General features: G+C 45.4%; 1 protein-coding gene across 1 annotated transcript in view; it reads left to right on the forward strand.

The window, feature by feature from the left end:
- TMEM260 (transmembrane protein 260) overlaps nucleotides 1–17,685 on the forward strand; it is a 107,649-nt gene that overhangs the window by 19,678 nt on the left and 70,286 nt on the right. Inside the window, exon 4 of the mRNA XM_030214535.1 lies at nucleotides 17,200–17,377. Coding sequence (XP_030070395.1) covers nucleotides 17,200–17,377 — 178 coding nt within the window. The remainder of the gene's footprint in view (nucleotides 1–17,199; nucleotides 17,378–17,685) is intronic.

The raw sequence follows: 17,685 nt of genomic DNA on the forward strand, positions 1-17,685 counted from the left end.
TTTTTTTTTTTTACCTGTTTGATATGCTGTAACTCGACCCAAGCAAAACACTGAGTAGTGGGAGTTTGAATTCCCGTTGAAGCACTTGAATAGCTTTAAACTTATTCTTTTCAATCAGTTGAGCAAGGGTCCAAATGTTTCTTGTTTACCAGGACTTTGATTAATCAACTTTCTGTCTACCAATAACTTAGGAGAGATACGATTCATCATCCAATACACTATCCAAATTCTTGAAATCTGAAAGGTGGTTCTTATGACAGGCCATTTCTTAAATTTCTGAGAGGAGATCATACCAGGAAGAAGATTCAGTGTTATTGGAGAAGCAAAGGCTTCTTCCATAATCAGCCAGATGGTTTTATAGTATCAACAAAACTGCAGAAACAAAGGCCACCCATGTGTAATATAAAGTCAGCATGGTAAAGGGCAAACTCTGAAAAACATGTCTCCTTCTTCCTCAAGCTGTTTTGGCTGTTTTATTTACGGGCTGGCAATACAGGGAGGCCTGTTGTTCCATAGAAATTAATATGCATTCTCAAGTTTAAACGCTGACACAGTCAACTGTAGAGGATAATCAAGTCCTTAGCTATGGTTGTCAGTACTTCAGTATTTTTAATCTTAGTGTCATCCCGAGTTTTACCAAACCAAACCTATTTGGAACAGGTCAATTGTCACTTAAAGGGATATGATGCAATGGATGTCTTTTGTGTATGGTCATTTAGAGTGAGGCACTCTCTGTTATTACAATTAATTTTGTACCCATTATGGAACCAAAACTACCAATGAGGGACAGCAGGGCAGAGATAGACCTCTTTGGGGTAAAAATCAGCAAATCATCTGCATAACAAAAGGACTGATCTCGTAGCTGCAAGCCTTGAATGTCTAGGGAGTGGCGAATAATGATTGCAGGAGGCTCTATAGCTATGTTTAAAAGGGAGATGGGGTAACTTTGCCTTGTTTCTCAGGAAAGTCCAAAAAGAGGTTGCAGTTTACTATTAGCAAAAATACAAGTGGTAGGTGCCATGTATATTGGATGGTAAAAAGAAAATCCCTGTATATGCGTCGGTGTTCTAGTAGCCCGGTACCTGCTTCAGAGCCTTGACAGATTCTGACACCGCCTGTTCCACCGACCCCGCAGCCTTCTCCGATGCTCGTTCTCGACGAGCGCATCCAGGCCTTGTTTCCAGAACTTCTGGAAGGATTACTACGTCAGTCAGCTTTGGTGTCGGGGGGTACTTGCACCTTCCGTACCGTTTGCTGCAGCGTGTCTGGCCCTTCTCCTGCGGTGAGGTCCCCGGCCCTGGTGCTGCCTGTGTCATCGGCGTCGGCTGCCACCCAGCTTGACTCTCCTTCGATGTCAGTGGAGGAAGCTTCGCCGCAGTCCGAGCAGGCATCGGCCTCTCGACATCGCCATTGAGGACGTCACTCCTTGGTGTCGAGGCAGGCTCAGTCTCTGAGTACCTTAAGAGAGGTCTTATCCGATACTGAACAGGAGTGTTCTTGGGAGTCAGAGAAGGATCCCAGGTACTTTTCTTCTGATGAGTCCTATGGGATTCCCTCTGAACCTTCCCTTCCACCACAGAGGAGACTATCTCCACCAGAGAGTCTATCCTTTTCCTCTTTTGTCCGGGAAATGACTACAGCTGTTCCCTTCCCTGTGGAGGTTGAGGATGAGCCCAGGGCTCAGATGCTCGAAGTCCTGGACTATTCTTCTCCACCTAAAGAGGCTGTAACAGTTTCTCTGCATAAGGTACTGAAGGAAGTCCTTATGCGGAACTGGTCGGTCCCTCTGTCTGGCTCCATGATCCTGAAGAAAGTTGAATCCCAGTATCGGATCCATGGTGAACCTGGATTGATGAGGTCTCATTTACCCCCACAATTCTATGGTGGTGGACTCCGCCCTCAAGAGAGCCAGGAGTACTAGAGACTATGCTTCGGCGCCCCCAGGCAGAGAAGCTAGGACTCTTGATTCTTTTGGGAGGAAGACGTATCAGGCCGCTATGCTTGCCGCCAAAATTCAGTCATACCAGCTCTTCACGAGCGTACGCTTGTGGAACACAGTGAAGCAGCTGTCTAGCTTGGTTGATGCACTCCCCGCGGAGCAAGCCGAGCCTTTTCGCCAGGTGGTCAGGCAGCAGAATGCGTGTCGAAAGTTCCTGGCCAGACTCTGCGCAGACTCTCATGGCTGCGTGTCTCTGACCTGGATCATTCGGTCCAGCAGCGAATGGCGGATGTTCCTTGCCAGGAGGACAACCTTTTTGGTGAGAAAGTAGAGGATCTTGTTGATCAGATCAAGAAGCATAATGATGCTATGGATTCTCTCTCCCACCGGGCATCTTCTGCTACTACCTCCTCATCTAGGAGGTTTTTTGGAGGGAAGAGGAGTGCTCCCTATTCCAATCCTAGGCCTAGGTACACTTCTGCTTCTCAGCAGCCTGCCCAGGCTCAGCCCCAGCGCGCTCGTTCTCGTCAACAGCATGCATCTAAGGCCCATGCTGCTCCCCAGCGACAGCAGAGGATGGGCTTTTGACTGGCTCCAGTTAAGCATAGCCTCAGTAAAAGTGTCCGTACTGGACGACTTGCCGGTTGGGGGGAGGTTGATATTTTTTCACCAAAAGTGGCCTCTCATAACCTCTGACCGATGGGTTCTTCAAATAGTCCGGTTAGGATACACCCTTAATCTCTGGAATCCAAACCTCCAAATTGCCCACCGGGAGCTCATTCGTACAGCTCCCAGCACAAGCAGATACTTGCAGAGGAACTCTTCTAAAGGCCCAAGCGGTCAAACCCGTTCCACCAGGGGAAGAAGGGCTGGGATTCTATTCCAGGTACTTCCTTGTGCAGAAAAAGACAGGGGGGATGCGTCCCATCCTAGACCTAAGGGCCCTGAACAAATTCCTAGTTCGAAAAAAGTTCAAGAAAAGTTCAGGATGGTTTCCCTGGGCACCCTTCTTCCTATGATTCAAGAGAACGATTGGCTATGCTCTCTGGACTTAAAGGATGCTTACACACACATCTCGATACTTCCAGCTCACAGGAGGTATCTTCGATTTCAGCTGGGAAAGCAGCACTTTCAGTACCACGTTTTGCCTTTTGATCTGGCGTCTGCGCCCAGAGTGCATGTGTTCCCTTATCTCGACGATTGGCTGGTGAAGAGCACATCGGAGGCAGGCGCAATTCAGTCCATGCAAGTGACTATTTAGGTGCTAGAGCTACTGTGGTTCGTGATCAATTACTCCAGGTCCCATCTCACCCCAGTTCAAAAGTTGGAATTCATTGGGGCTCTGTTGAACACAAAGACAGCTCGAGCTTACCTTCCCGAGGCAAGGGCAGACAACCTTCTGTCCCTGGTGTCCATAGTTCGAGCGTCTCAACAGATCACTCCCATGGCACGACTAAATATGAGATCAGCTCAATGGACCCTAGCTTCCAAGTGGTATCAAGCTGCAGGGGATCTAGAGGATGTGATCCAGCTGTCCACCGACTTCCAGAATTCTCTTCAGTGGTGGACGATTCGATCCAATTTGACCCTGGGACGTCCATTCCAAATTCCTCAGCCACAAAAAGTGCTGATGATGGATGCATCCCTCGGGTGGGGGGCTCATGTAGATGGGCTTCACAAGGAGCCTGGTCCTTTCAGGAAAAAGGTCTTCAGATCAATCTCCTGGAATTGTGGAACGCTCTAAAGGCTTTCAGAGATCGGCTGTCCAATCAAGTCATTTTGATTCAAACAATCAGGTTGGCATGTATTACACCAACAAGCAGGGTGGCACCGGATCTCATCCTTTGTGTCAGGAAGCCGTCCAGATATGGCTTTGGGCTCGCCATCACGGCATGTTTCTCCAAGCCACTTATCTGGCAGGCGTAAACAAGTCTGGCCGACAGGTTGAGCAGGATAATGCAACCTCACGAGAGGTCTCTGAACATGGGTGTTGCCTGCAAGATCTTCCAAGCATGTGGCACCCTCTCGATGGATCTTTTTGCCACTCAGATCCATCACATAGTCCCTCAGTTCTGTTCCAGGCTTCAGGTCCACGACAGACTAGCGTCAGATGCCTTTCTCCTGCATTGGGGAACAGGCCTTCTGTATGCATATCCTCTCATACCTCTGGTAGGGAAGACTTTGCTGAAGCTCAAGCAAAACCAGGGAACCATGATTCTCATTGCCCCCAGATGAGGGGGCACGCCAGATTTGGTTCCCTCTTCTTCTGGAGTTGTCCTCCGAGGAACCGTGGAGATTGGCGTGTTTTCTATTCCTCATCACCCAGAACGAGGGGTCACTTCTACATCCCAACCTCCAGTCTCTGGCTCTCACGGCCTGGATGTTGAGAGCTTAGAATTCGCTTCCTTGGGTCTTTCAGAGGGTGTCTCCTGAGTCTTGCTGGCTTCCAGGAAAGATTCCACGAAGAGGTGTTACTCTTTCAAATGGAGGAGGTTTGCTGTGTGGTGTGACAGCAAGGCCCTAGATCCTCTTTCTTGTCCTACACAGACCCAGCGTGAATACCTTCTACATGTCAGAGTCTGGTATCAAGACCAACTCCGTAAGGGTTCACCTAAGTGCAATTAGTGCTTATCAGCATGTAGAGGGTAAGCCTATCTCTGGACAGCCTTTAGTTGTTCGCTTCTTGAGAGGTTTGCTTTTGTCAAAGCCCCCAGTCAAACCTCCACCAGTGTCATGGGATCTCAATGTCATTCTCACCCAGCTGATGAAATCTCCTTTTGAGCCACTGAATTCCTGCCTTCTGAAGTACTTGACCTGGAAGGTCATTTTCTTGGTGGCTATTACTTCAGCTCATATGGTCAGTGACCTTCAGGCCTTAGTAGTGCATGTACCTTATACTAAGTTTCATCACAACAGAGTAGTCCTTCGCACGCACCCTAAGTTCCTGCCGAAAGTGGTGTCGGAGTTCCATCTGAACCAGTCAATTGTCTTACCAACATTCGTTCCCCATCCTCATACCCACCCTGGCGAAAGCAGTTTGCATACCCTGGACTGCAAGAGAGCATTGGCCTTTTACGTGGAGTGGACGAAGCCCTTCACACAGTCCACCCAATTGTTTGTTTCTTTCGATCCCAACAGGAGGGGAGTCGCCATCGGAAAACACACTATCTCTAATTGGCTAGCAGATTGCATTTCCTTCACTTATACCCAAGCTGGGCTGACTCTAGAGGGTCATGTTACGGCTCATAATGTTAGAGCCATGGCTGCATCAGTGGCTCACTTAAAGTCAGCCTCCATTGAAGAGATTTGCAAGGCTGCAACGTGGTCATCAGTCCACACATTCACATCTCACTACTGCCTTCAGCAGGATACTCGACGCGACAGTCGGTTTGGGCATTCAGTGTTGCAGAATCTGTTTGGGCTTTAGAATCCAACTCCACCCCCCCAGACCCAGTTTTATTCAGTTCCAGGCTGCACTCTCAGTTAGTTGTTTATGGTTTTAGGTCAATCTATGTTATGTCGTCACCGTTGTGAAGCCCAATTAACCCGTGTTCATTGTTTTGGGTGAGCCTGGTTGCTAGGGATACCCCACATGTGAGAACAAGCAGCCTGCTTGTCCTCGGAGAAAGCGAAGATACTTACCTGTAGCAGGTATTCTCTGAGGACAGCTGGCTGATAGTTCTCACAAATCTGCCCACCTCCCCTTTGGAGTTATTACTTTGTTCTATGCTTTTTGATTAAACTAAAGGGGCACGCTCGCACGACGGGCAGGAAGTCGTCTGTGCATGCGCGGTTTGCGCACCAGAAGACTCTGGCAAAACTTTTATATATTTTTTTGTTTGAAAAAATTGCCGTTTCCTGGGCCGACGCGGATGTCAACCCACATGTGAGAACAATCAGCTTGCTGACTTCAGAGAATACCTGCTACAGGTAAGTATCTTCGCTATCCTTGACATTCATTCAGAAACACGGTCCATTTTCCCATAATAACTTAGCTACTGACTGAAGATAGATATTAAAGATGCGGATAACAAGGAGATTTGAAGAACTCTACAATCCATTTTTCTCCATTTAGACTCTCTTCCATTTAAACACACCTTTGACTTCTGACGGGTTTAAAAAAACACTTCTAAATCACCAGAGTAATTCATTTGTCTCTAAATAATAATTTAATTGTTGCAAGACCCATTTTTTCATAATCTTTGCTAGGCAGATTTGATATGGATCAGTAATTAATTATTGATTTACATCCAGAGCTTGTGCCTTCATAAGAGATTGTACAACAACCTGCTTTACTAGGTAGTTATGTGATAAAGTAACAAAATGTATCATGCACAATAAAAGGGGATTAAAATAGATCTTTCTTTAATAACTTAAATGGACATGCATCAAGCAAAAACCCTTGGCAGAAACTTTGGTTACTAACTGCTCTAACATGGGTCGAATTCCTGGAAGTTTTCATATAAAGAATATTTATTTACTTATTTATTTAAAAAATGTATAACCCACTTAGAGCCTGAGCAGTTCATATCAAGTACATTCACAATAAAAGAAAACATACAATACAGACATATCAAACAAAATCAGTAGTGCTGCTCATCCATTATTTTCTCCAACACCAGTGGTGTTACTAATACATTAACCTTTACTAGCTTGCGTTCTGCGTACTCAAAAGCAAGTTTAATAGTTTCCTAATTAAACGTCTTTTCACACTTAAGTGGAATTGCATTATCATTTGTTAACATGACTTACAGTGCTTCCTGCCGCCTAAGAGGGGATATTCAGCGGCACTTAACCGGAGTGTGCTGCTGAATACCCCTACAGACTGCCTAAACAAAAGGTGCAGAGGACAGGTGCAGCACTGGGGAGAAGCCCAGGGTTATGTAGGTGCTGGCAATAATCAGCTGAAAAGCTTAGCTATGTAGGTGGCAACAATGAATATTGGGTCGGCACCCACTTAACTTTTTTTGTTTTTGGTTTGTTTAAAAAAAGAGCCCCCCTGAGCCCTCTCCCGTCCCCCTCTTTCCTCTCACTGCCCCCCCCCCCCAGCTGTCCAGTAGGCCCCAGGCCTACCTGTATCCCTGGTTTTCCAGCGGGGTTATGGGGGCAGGAGCTCAGTCTCTTTATTCCTGCCCCTTGCAGCGCCTCTCCAAAATGGCTGCTGCGACCTCTTGTGGCAACTCGCAAGCTGCCTCTCATGCAGCCATTTTGGAGAGGTGCTGCAAGGGGCAGGAACGAGGGGGTTTGCATCCTTCCCCCCAACAACCCCGCTGGACCACCAGGGATACAGGTAGGCCCAGGGAGAGGGCCTACCTGGACGGCTGGAGGGAGGGAGGGAAAGTGGGCAATTGTCGGGGTGGGCGGAAGGGGGCTCTTCAAAAAAAAAAAAATGTTATACGGGCCCCCAGCCCAATATTCAGCCAGGGTCGCATAACTCTTATATGAGCCCTGGCTGAATTTCGGCTGGGCCTGCATAAGTTCCGATGCCCAGCCTGCCCAAAATTGTCCACCAATATTCAGTGCCGGTGCCCAGACATGGCCCGGTATTGAATATCGGGGGGATAATTTAGCTGGTAACGATCAGCGTTTTTAAAAAATGCTGACTGCTCTCAGCTGAATATTGGGGGGGGGGGGGGTGGAGGTGGGGTTCGTTTTTTAACAACTTTTTAAATTGAGTCTTACTTGCACATAAGCGCTGAAATTCGCGTGCTGGCATAATGGACTCCGGTCATTGCCTCTACATTTAACCGCATTGCAGTCAGTAATCAGTCTTGTGCTGTATCCTATCTTTCACTGGTACCAGTGGAATTGTTTCAAAATTGGGGTTATATGATCCAATTTAGACACGCCAGCAATCAATCTAGCCGTAGAATTTTGAATAACGCGCCAAGCTTTCACCTACGAATTTGCTGTTCCTAAATACAAAGATTATAGTAGATATTAGATGTACTACTGTAATAGAAGGATTAGTCATATGTAGCTATACCAATCCTAAATTTAACTGTTATTTGTTAAATTTTTACAGTTGTGAATTTATATTTGGTTGACTTATATTGTAAATCCATAGTGGGGGTCATTTTTATAAAACTTTTTCTGCATGTTGAGTCTTTTTTTACACACAGAAAAGGTCATTTACACAATTGTGTGACTGCATATTTAAAAAGTAGGCACATGTCCCCGGATTCCATATAGTGTGCTTAGATTTAGACGCCAAAATTGGCGCGGATTCTATACCAGTGTGCAACTTAATTGACTTAAGCTAATGAGCGCTGATAACAGTACTTAAGCAATAATGAGCAGTAATTAGCACTGATTAGAATTTAGGCGCACAACTCGCTAAGCGTATTCTGTACCAATGTGCGCCGAACTTCTAACACGTGGAGGCAAAAAAGAGGCATGGTTATGGGCGGAGAAGTGGGCGCTTCATGGGCGTTCCAAAATGTAGGTGCCTAGTTATAAAGTATGGCCCAGTGCGCCTAAATCTGCGCGCTGAGATTTACACCAGGTTTCCATTGGCGTAAATAGATGCGTGCAGATATCTGCGCTGAAATATGAACTTAGCATACTCTATAATTGGTGCCTAAATCTAGGTGCAGATTATAGAATACGCTTAGTCGACACTGATTTCAGCGCCACTTTTTTAGGCGCTGTGTATAGAATCTCCTTCATGGAGTATACTTACTTTTATGTTTTCTTTGCATTGGAGTTACTAGGGGTCTAGTTTAGGAGATAGTGGGGCTCATTTTCAAAGCACTTAGCCTTCCAAAGTTCCATAGGTTTCTTTGGAACTTTGGAAGACTAAGTGCTTTGAAAATATGCCTCAATGTATGCATGCGTCTGCAGTTACACGTGTTATAAGTGCATGCACACATTTACATATTTTTGGAGCAGGTACAAATTAGTGCATAGGCATTTGTGATCTGTTGGGGCTGTGTTGCCTTTTTAAAGTACACCTTTTCACATAGGCATCCTGTTATAAAATTATCCCAAATTATGTATGAGGTATATTTGGATTTTTGAGACTTAAACTTTTCCAGTATATTGTATTGTGAGGGGCCTTTTTACTAAGCCGTGTAGGCGCCTACGCGTGTCAATTTGGAGTTACCGCCCAGCTACCGCGAGGCCCGGGCGGTCATTTTGTTTTTTACACGCGTCCGCTACGTTCGCCGGAAAATAATTTTTATTTTCCTACGTGCGGCGGAAACCGGGCTGTAATCGTCATTCTGCGCTCGTAGATGATTACTGCACAGTTACCGTGTGAGACCTTACTGTTAAGTCAATGGCTGGCGGTAAGGTCTCAGACCCAAAATGGATGCGCGCCAATTATAATTTTTGCCGCACATCCATTTTCGGCAAAAATTTAAAAAGGCCTTTTTTACAGGCGCGCTGAAAAATGGATCTGAGTGCGCCCAAAACATTCGCCTACACTAGCGCATCTCACTTTTCAGCGCACCTTAGTGAAAGGACCCCTGAAAGTCAAAAGCACCTGTGGTAAGGTAACAAGAAAGCGCCAAATGTAAGTAATGTGAACTTAAGAAGACATTCTCATGTGTCCTTCCTATTCCTACCCCCCCCCCCCCCCCCCCCCCCCCGTTTTTTTTAAATTAAAGTTTAATTTCAGACTGACTACAAAGAAATCTTTGTTCATCTACATTTTATTTCATTTAGCCCTCTTCAAACCTGGGCTGCCTTTTTTTTCTGCTTGGGTAAAAGTATGCACATTAGACTCAGATAGCAGCGTTTTATTTGGAACATAAAATGAATCAAAACTCTTTTTTTTTTTTTTTAATGATTTACAGTCTTTGACAGCTAGAGTTAGAATTAGTTCCAGGAAATGTTAATAATGCACTGCCTAGTCTAATCCCTTTGATATCACCAGGTATCCTCCTGTTCATGGGTTAATTGCTTTAAAAGCAAAGGCAATATTCTGAGCGGTGGGCCGCTTCACCTTTTCACAGCTGTTACCATTGAGTGACAACTAAATCCCATGTGTAAGATGAGGAAGAGCTCAATCTCCAATTGGGAGAAAATTTATGTAAACTGCAATCCCTTCAGTATGTGCAGAAGTCGTAGACTTTCTTGATTTACTTCTCTTTCCCCAGAAAGCTCTATTGTTCACTTTCCTAAGTCCCATCAACCCTTTGTAGCAGAATATCACAGCGGCAGCAGATAGCTTGAAATATATAAATGCTATCATAGCTCTTATTAATAGCAGTGCTTATGAGTCAAGTCTGATAACAGTGCAGCTCTCCACTCAATTTCAGATACTGCTAATGGAATCTGTCTTCTCCAATTGTAATATGAGAAGGCCTAATTTGCTATGGAGCTTGGAGCTGTCAGCAGTAGGGGATTGTAGGGTCAGATGGGAGCTGCCAGGTTTTTGCCCTGCAGCTTGTATCTCTCACTCTGAATAGAGCAGCCCCCTGCCTGCCAGTTAGCTGATAGGCCGCCATGGGGTTTATGCCACTTCATACAATAGGAAAGGGCTACATAGACTGACTTTATATTTTCACAGCTACCATGCAGCATAATTTCTAATAAGTGGTTTTGAACAAATGTCAGATTATTAAAGTTTCCTCAAGTACAAAAACTTATAAAACATTTAAATTGCTAAATCTGATTCCTATAAGTAGAGCCACACCTGTTATGGTTATGTTAATAAATGGATATGCTTTTAAATAAAAGGGTTTTTTTTTCTACATTTATGAATCAAAAACACTTTTTCAATTGTGATTCTGGGCAAGTCACTTAACCCTCTATTGCCTAGGGTAAAAAATTAGATTGTAAGCCCTCTGGGGTTAGGGAAATACCTAGAGGGGCATTTTCGAAAGAAACGTCCAAGTTCGGATTTGGAAGTCCTTGCAAAACTACGAAATCCAGGGGCGGGGAAACTCGTATTTTTGAAAAAAGATGGACATCCATCTTTCATTTCGAAAATACCGTCAGAGACATCCAAATCCTTCTTAGCCAAGATCAGGTGACCCTCAGGGGGAGGAATGCTGGCTTCGGCCTAACCCCTGGTAAGCCTTTTCTTGGTTGAGAGGTGCCCAGCTCTCCCACCGGTTGCCTTTTCAGGTGCCGTGGAGGACTTGCAGCTCATCTGCATATCCTCGGAGCCTTCACCGAAGTGACTCCCAGGTCCGTTCCGATCCACTCGGGGCCTCTGCTCAAGGTGCACAGTGCTCCTACCAGGTGCTGTGGAGGACTTGCAGCGTTCTGCATATCCTCACAGCTGCATCCGGGGTGACTCCCAAATCCACCCCGACCTTCCCAGGGCCTTCGCCACAGTTACCCAGGGCTTTCGCTCCACCTACCCAGAGCTACCAGGTACTTCTTAGCCAGGATCAGGTGACCCTCAGGGGGAGGAATGCTGGCTTCGGCCTAACCCCTGGTAAGCCTTTTCTTGGTTGAGAGGTGCCCAGCTTTCCTTCTAATAAGTTCTGGGAGAAGAGGATATTTCTCTGGTAAGTGAACAAATTTTGCTTGTGCTTTCGGAACTTGAAGATTGGGGTTTAAAGGAGGAACTGTAAGTTAGTGATAGGCTGATATCCTTAATACTTTAGCAAGTTTTAAATTACGGAAAAACTCAAAAAACACTAAGATGGAGTCAGCAGTCCAGCAGCGAGAGGGGTGCTATCCAGTCTTTTGCATTGAGTGTCACATGTATGATTATCTCCCAATTGGTGAGGTGTCATATGTGTGTGCCCGATGCAAAGAGCTCCTAGCTCTCAGAGAACGTGTCCGTTCTCTTGAGGCTAGAGTAGCAGACTTGATGGAGCTGAGGGAGACAGAGAGGTACATAGAGGAGACCTACAGGGATGTTGTAGAGAAGTCCCACCTCCAGTCAGGTAGCCCCTGTGCTACCTTGGAGGAGGGAGGTCTCCTAGAAGGAGAGCATCACCCTGGTGAAGTAGGAAGTACTCCTGTAGCCAGGACCTGCCCACCAGGGGATGTACTATCCTTTCGCACCGAGGATATATCTCCAAATATTGCCCGGGAGGGAAAGGTTAGGACAGCTGTTGTACTTGGTGATTCGATCATTAGGCATATAGATAGCTGGGTGGCTGGTGGACGTGAGGATCGCCTGGTGACTTGCCTGCCTGGTGCGAAGGTGGCGGACCTCACGCGTCACCTAGATAGGATTTTATATAGTGCTGGGGAGGAGACGGCTGTCTTGGTACATGTGGGTACTAATGACATAGGAAAATGTGGGAGAGAGGTTCTGGAAGCAAAATTTAGGCTCTTAGGTAGAAAGCTGAAATCCAGATCCTCCAGGGTAGCATTTTCTGAAATGCTACCTGTGCCACGCGCAGGGCCCAAGAGACAGGCAGAGCTCCAGAGTCTCAAAGCGTGGATGAGACGATGGTGCAGGGAGGAGGGCTTTAGATTTGTTAGGAACTGGGCAACATTCTGGGGAAGGGGGAGCCTATTCCAAAAGGATGGGCTCCATCTTAACCAGAGTGGGACCAGGCTGCTGGCATCGGCGTTTAAGAAGGAGATAGAGCAGCTTTTAAACTAGAAATGGGGGGAAGGCCGACAGTCGCTTAAAAGAGCATGGTTCGGGATAAGGTATCTTTCAAAGATATCACCATAACAGGGAAGATAGAGTATCCTGATAGTGAGGTTGCAAAAGAGATTGTAGTAGATCGGGTATCCTTAAATAACAATAAAAATCAGACAAAAGATTGCCAATTAATACTGTCAAGTACTAAGCATGATGTACTTAGGAACAACAAACATAGTTTGAAATGTCTATATGCGAATGCCAGGAGCCTAAGAAATAAGATGGGGGAGTTAGAATATATTGCACTAAATGAAAAATTAGATATAATAGGCATCTCTGAGACCTGGTGGAAGGAGGATAACCAGTGGGACACTGTCATACCGGGGTACAAATTATATCGTAGTGATAGGGTGAATCGGATTGGTGGAGGGGTAGCATTGTATATTAAAGAGAGCCTTGAATCAAATAGATTGAAAATTCTGCAGGAAACAAAACACTCCTTGGAATCACTGTGGATTGAAATTCCATGTGCAAAGGGGAAAAGGATAGTGATAGGAGTGTACTACCGTCCGCCTGGCCAGGACGAACAGACGGATGCGGAAATGTTAAAGGAAATCAGGGACGCAAACAAACTGGGCAACACAATAATAATGGGGGATTTCAATTACCCGCATATAGACTGGGTTAATGTAACATCTGTACACGCAAGGGACATAAGATTTCTTGATGAAATCAAGGACAGCTTCATGGAACAGCTAGTTCAGGAGCCGACAAGAGAAGGAAAAATACTAGACTTAGTCCTTAGTGGTGCTCATGATCTAGTGCAGGGGGTAACGGTACGAGGGCCGCTTGATAACAGTGATCATAATATGATCGGTTTTGATATTGGCATTGAAGGAAGTGAAACTAGGAAATCAAGTACGCTAGCGTTTAACTATAGAAAAGGTGATTACGACAAAATGAGAAAAATGGTGAAAAAAAGACTGAAAGGAGCAGCTCGCAGAGTAAAAAACTTGCGTCAGGCGTGGATGCTGTTTAAAAACACCATCCTGGAGGTTCAGGACAAATATATTCCACGTATTAGAAAAAAGGGAAAAAAGACTAAACGTCAGCCGGCGTGGCTAAACAATAAGATAAAGGAAGTCATTAGAGCCAAAAAACAATCCTTCAGAAAGTGGAGAAGAGAACCAACTGAAAGTAATAGGATAGATCATAAGGAATGCCAAGCCAAATGCAAAGCGGAGATAAGGAGGGCAAAAAAGGACTTTGAGAAGCAAAAATACATAGTAAAAATTTTTTTAGATACATTAAAAGCAGGAAACCGGCCAAAGAGTCGGTTGGGCCGCTGGACGAAAATGGTGTTAAAGGGGCGATCAGAGAGGACAAAGCCGTAGCGGAGAAATTAAATGAATTCTTTGCTTCGGTCTTCACCGAGGAGGATTTGGGGGGGACACCGGTGCCGGAAAGAATATTTGAAGCGGAGGAGTCGGAGAAACTAAACGAATTCTCTGTAACCTTGGAGGATGTAATGGGTCAGTTCAGCAAGCTGAAGAGTAGTAAATCACCGGGACCTGATGGTATTCATCCCAGAGTATTAATAGAACTAAAAAATGAACTTGCGGAGCTACTGTTAGAAATATGCAATCTGTCCCTAAAATCTAGTGTAGTACCGGAAGACTGGAGGGTAGCCAATGTTACTCCGATTTTTAAGAAGGGTTCCAGAGGAGATCCAGGAAATTATAGACCGGTGAGTCTGACGTCGGTGCCGGGCAAGATGGTGGAGGCTATTATTAAGAATAAAATTGCAGAGCATATACAAAAACATGGACTGATGAGACAAAGTCAGCACGGATTTAGTGAAGGGAAGTCTTGCCTCACCAATCTAATGCATTTTTTTGAGGGGGTAAGCAAACATGTGGACAATGGGGAGCCGGTTGATATTGTATATCTGGATTTTCAGAAGGCGTTTGACAAAGTGCCGCACGAAAGACTCCTGAAGAAATTGCAGAGTCATGGAATCGGAGGTAGGGTATTATTATGGATTAAGAACTGGTTGAAAGATAGGAAGCAGAGAGTAGGATTGCGTGGCCAGTATTCTCAGTGGAGGAGGGTAGTTAGTGGGGTCCCGCAGGGGTCTGTGCTGGGTCCGTTGCTTTTTAATGTATTTATAAATGACCTAGAGATGGGAATAACTAGTGAGGTAATTAAATTCGCCGATGACACAAAATTATTCAGGGTCGTCAAGTCGCAGGAGGAATGTGAACGATTACAGGAGGACCTTGCGAGATTGGGCGTGCAAGTGGCAGATGAAGTTCAATGTTGACAAGTGCAAAGTGATGCATGTGGGTAAGAGGAACCCGAATTATAGCTACGTCTTGCAAGGTTCCGCGTTAGGAGTTACGGATCAAGAAAGGGATCTGGGTGTCGTCGTCGATGATACGCTGAAACCTTCTGCTCAGTGTGCTGCTGCGGCTAGGAAAGCGAATAGAATGTTGGGTGTTATTAGGAAGGGTATGGAGTCCAGGTGTGCGGATGTTATAATGCCGTTGTATCGCTCCATGGTGCGACCGCACCTGGAGTATTGTGTTCAGTACTGGTCTCCGTATCTCAAAAAAGATATAGTAGAATTGGAAAAGGTACAGCGAAGGGCGACGAAAATGATAGTGGGGATGGGACGACTTTCCTATGAAGAGAGGCTGAGAAGGCTAGGGCTTTTTAGCTTGGAGAAGAGACGGCTGAGGGGAGATATGATAGAAGTGTATAAAATAATGAGTGGAATGGATCGGGTGGATGTGAAGCGACTGTTCACGCTATCCAAAAATACTAGGACTAGAGGGCATGAGTTGAAGCTACAGTGTGGTAAATTTAAAACGAATCGGAGAAAATTTTTCTTCACCCAACGTGTAATTAGACTCTGGAATTCGTTGCCGGAGAACATGGTACGGGCGGTTAGCTTGACGGAGTTTAAAAAGGGGTTAGATAGATTCCTAAAGGACAAGTCCATAGACCGCTATTAAATGGACTTGGAAAAATTCCGCATCTTTAGGTATAACTTGTCTGGAATGTTTTTACGTTTGGGGAGCGTGCCAGGTGCCCTTGACCTGGATTGGCCACTGTCGGTGACAGGATGCTGGGCTAGATGGACCTTTGGTCTTTCCCAGTATGGCACTACTTATGTACTTATGTACTTATGACGTCCCTAGACATGGATGTTTCTGACTTTTGGCGATTTTCGAAACCAAAGATGTCCTAATGCAAGCCATTTGGTCATGGGAGGAACCAGCACTTGTAGTGCACTGGTCCCCCTGACATGCCAGGACTCCAACCGGGCACTGCAGTGGACTTCATAAAATGCTCCCAGGAACATAGCTCCCTTACCTTGTGTGCGGAGCCCCCCAAAACCCACTACCCACAACTGTACACCACTACTATAGCTTATGGGTGAAGGGGGGCACCTAGATGTGGGTACAGTGGGTTTGTGGTGGGTTTTGGAGAACTCTCTGTATCCTCCACAAATGTAACAGGTGGGGGGGGAGGTACGGGCCTGGGTCCGCCTGTCTGAAGTGCACTGCAGTACCCACTAAAACTGCTCCTGGGACCTTCATTCGCTGTCATGGACCTGAGTATGACATCTGAGGCTGGCATGACATTTTAAAGATGTTTTTTGAGGGTGGGAGGGGGTTAATGACCACTGGGGAAGTAATGGGAGGTCATCCCTGATTTCCTCCGGTGGTCATCTGGTCCTTTTGGGCACCTTTTTGTGCCTTATTCATAAGAAAAACAGGTCCGGGTGAAAATGTCTAAGTGTTCGTCAGGGATGTCCTTGTTTTTTTCGATTATGTGTCAAAGACGTCCAAGTGTTAGGCATGCCCAAGTCCCGCCTTCGCTACGCCTCCACTTGAACTTTGGACGTCGTTGCGACGGACTGCAGTTGGAGACGTCATCTGGTACATCTGGTAGCGCTATAGAAATAAGTAGTAGTAGTAGTAGAGAGGGGCATGGATAGGTCAGCGGTATTCCCTTAAAATGTGCACACTGTTATAGGATAGTGTGGATTCACGCCCAGTTTGCGCACTGAGATGTACACCCGGTTTCAGTTAATGTAACTCCTCATGCCCAATATTAGGTGTGGATCGCGGCGCTATGTGCTATTCTGTAAAGGGCTATTCTGGTGTAGGCACGTGTTTTGAACGCATATATGTCAATCAGCGTGCCTGGAAAAAGGGCTTTTTTTTGTGGCCAAAAATGGACGTGCAGCAAAATTAAAACCAGCGTGCGTCCATTTTTGGGCTAAGACCTTAACTGCCACCCATTGATTTAGTGGTAAGGTATCACGCGTTAACCGGGCGGCAAGCGGTCAGCGCACGTAAACTGCCGATTACCGCCGGGTAAGCACCACGCGGTAGAAAATAGAAAATATTTTCTACGGCGTGTTTTGGGCGCCCGTCAAAAATGGAGTTACTGCTGCACGTGGTAGCTTCAATTTGACGCGTGTAAGTGCCTAAGCAACTTAGTAAAAGGGCCCCTAGGTGTTGGTAATGGGAAAATTAACATGTGGCCATTATTTCAGAAATAGGAAAATCGTCCATTTACCGGCAGTGCTAAAAGAGATCTTAGTCCACGGGAAAGACCCACTCTGCAGATAGTGCAGGCCACTTTTTAGTGCTGCTTAGTAAAAGGGACCTTTATCTTTGTTGATTGGGATTATGTATGTATTTTCCTTTTCTTTTCAAAGATTTCATATGTGTATTTCCAGGCTATCTGACTCATACGCTGGAGGAATTTTTGCTGCAGGTATGTTTTCCTTTTCTCGACTAACATGGCAGTGGTCCATTGCAGCAGAGGTTTTTAGCCTGAACGCTTTGTTTGTGGGGATGCTTATGGCTCTGACTGTACAGTTTCAAGAAGCAAGCACTGCAAAGGAGAGATCAAAGGTAACCTGTTTTAACCTAAAAAAAAACGTCTTGTCCTGTTACCGTTGGATTTTTCACATTTTGCTTTGTTTACTATCTTAATAAAATCATGTAATGACAGTTGTAGATTAACTTTGAATTTTTTGTTGGAATCAGTTCCAATTGGAAAACTTACGTGCCTATTTTTCATTAAGAAAATATGGCCCATTTTATGTTGCTGCATTCTGCTTTCTCGGAACATTCTACAGCCCTCCATTTTGATTTTCCACTGAATCTCAGTAATGTATTTGACTTTCTTTGTAATCAAAAAAAAAAAAGGAAAAACATTT

The sequence above is a fragment of the Microcaecilia unicolor genome, chromosome 9, assembly GCF_901765095.1.
Source record: "Microcaecilia unicolor chromosome 9, aMicUni1.1, whole genome shotgun sequence".
NCBI lineage: Eukaryota > Metazoa > Chordata > Amphibia > Gymnophiona > Siphonopidae > Microcaecilia > Microcaecilia unicolor.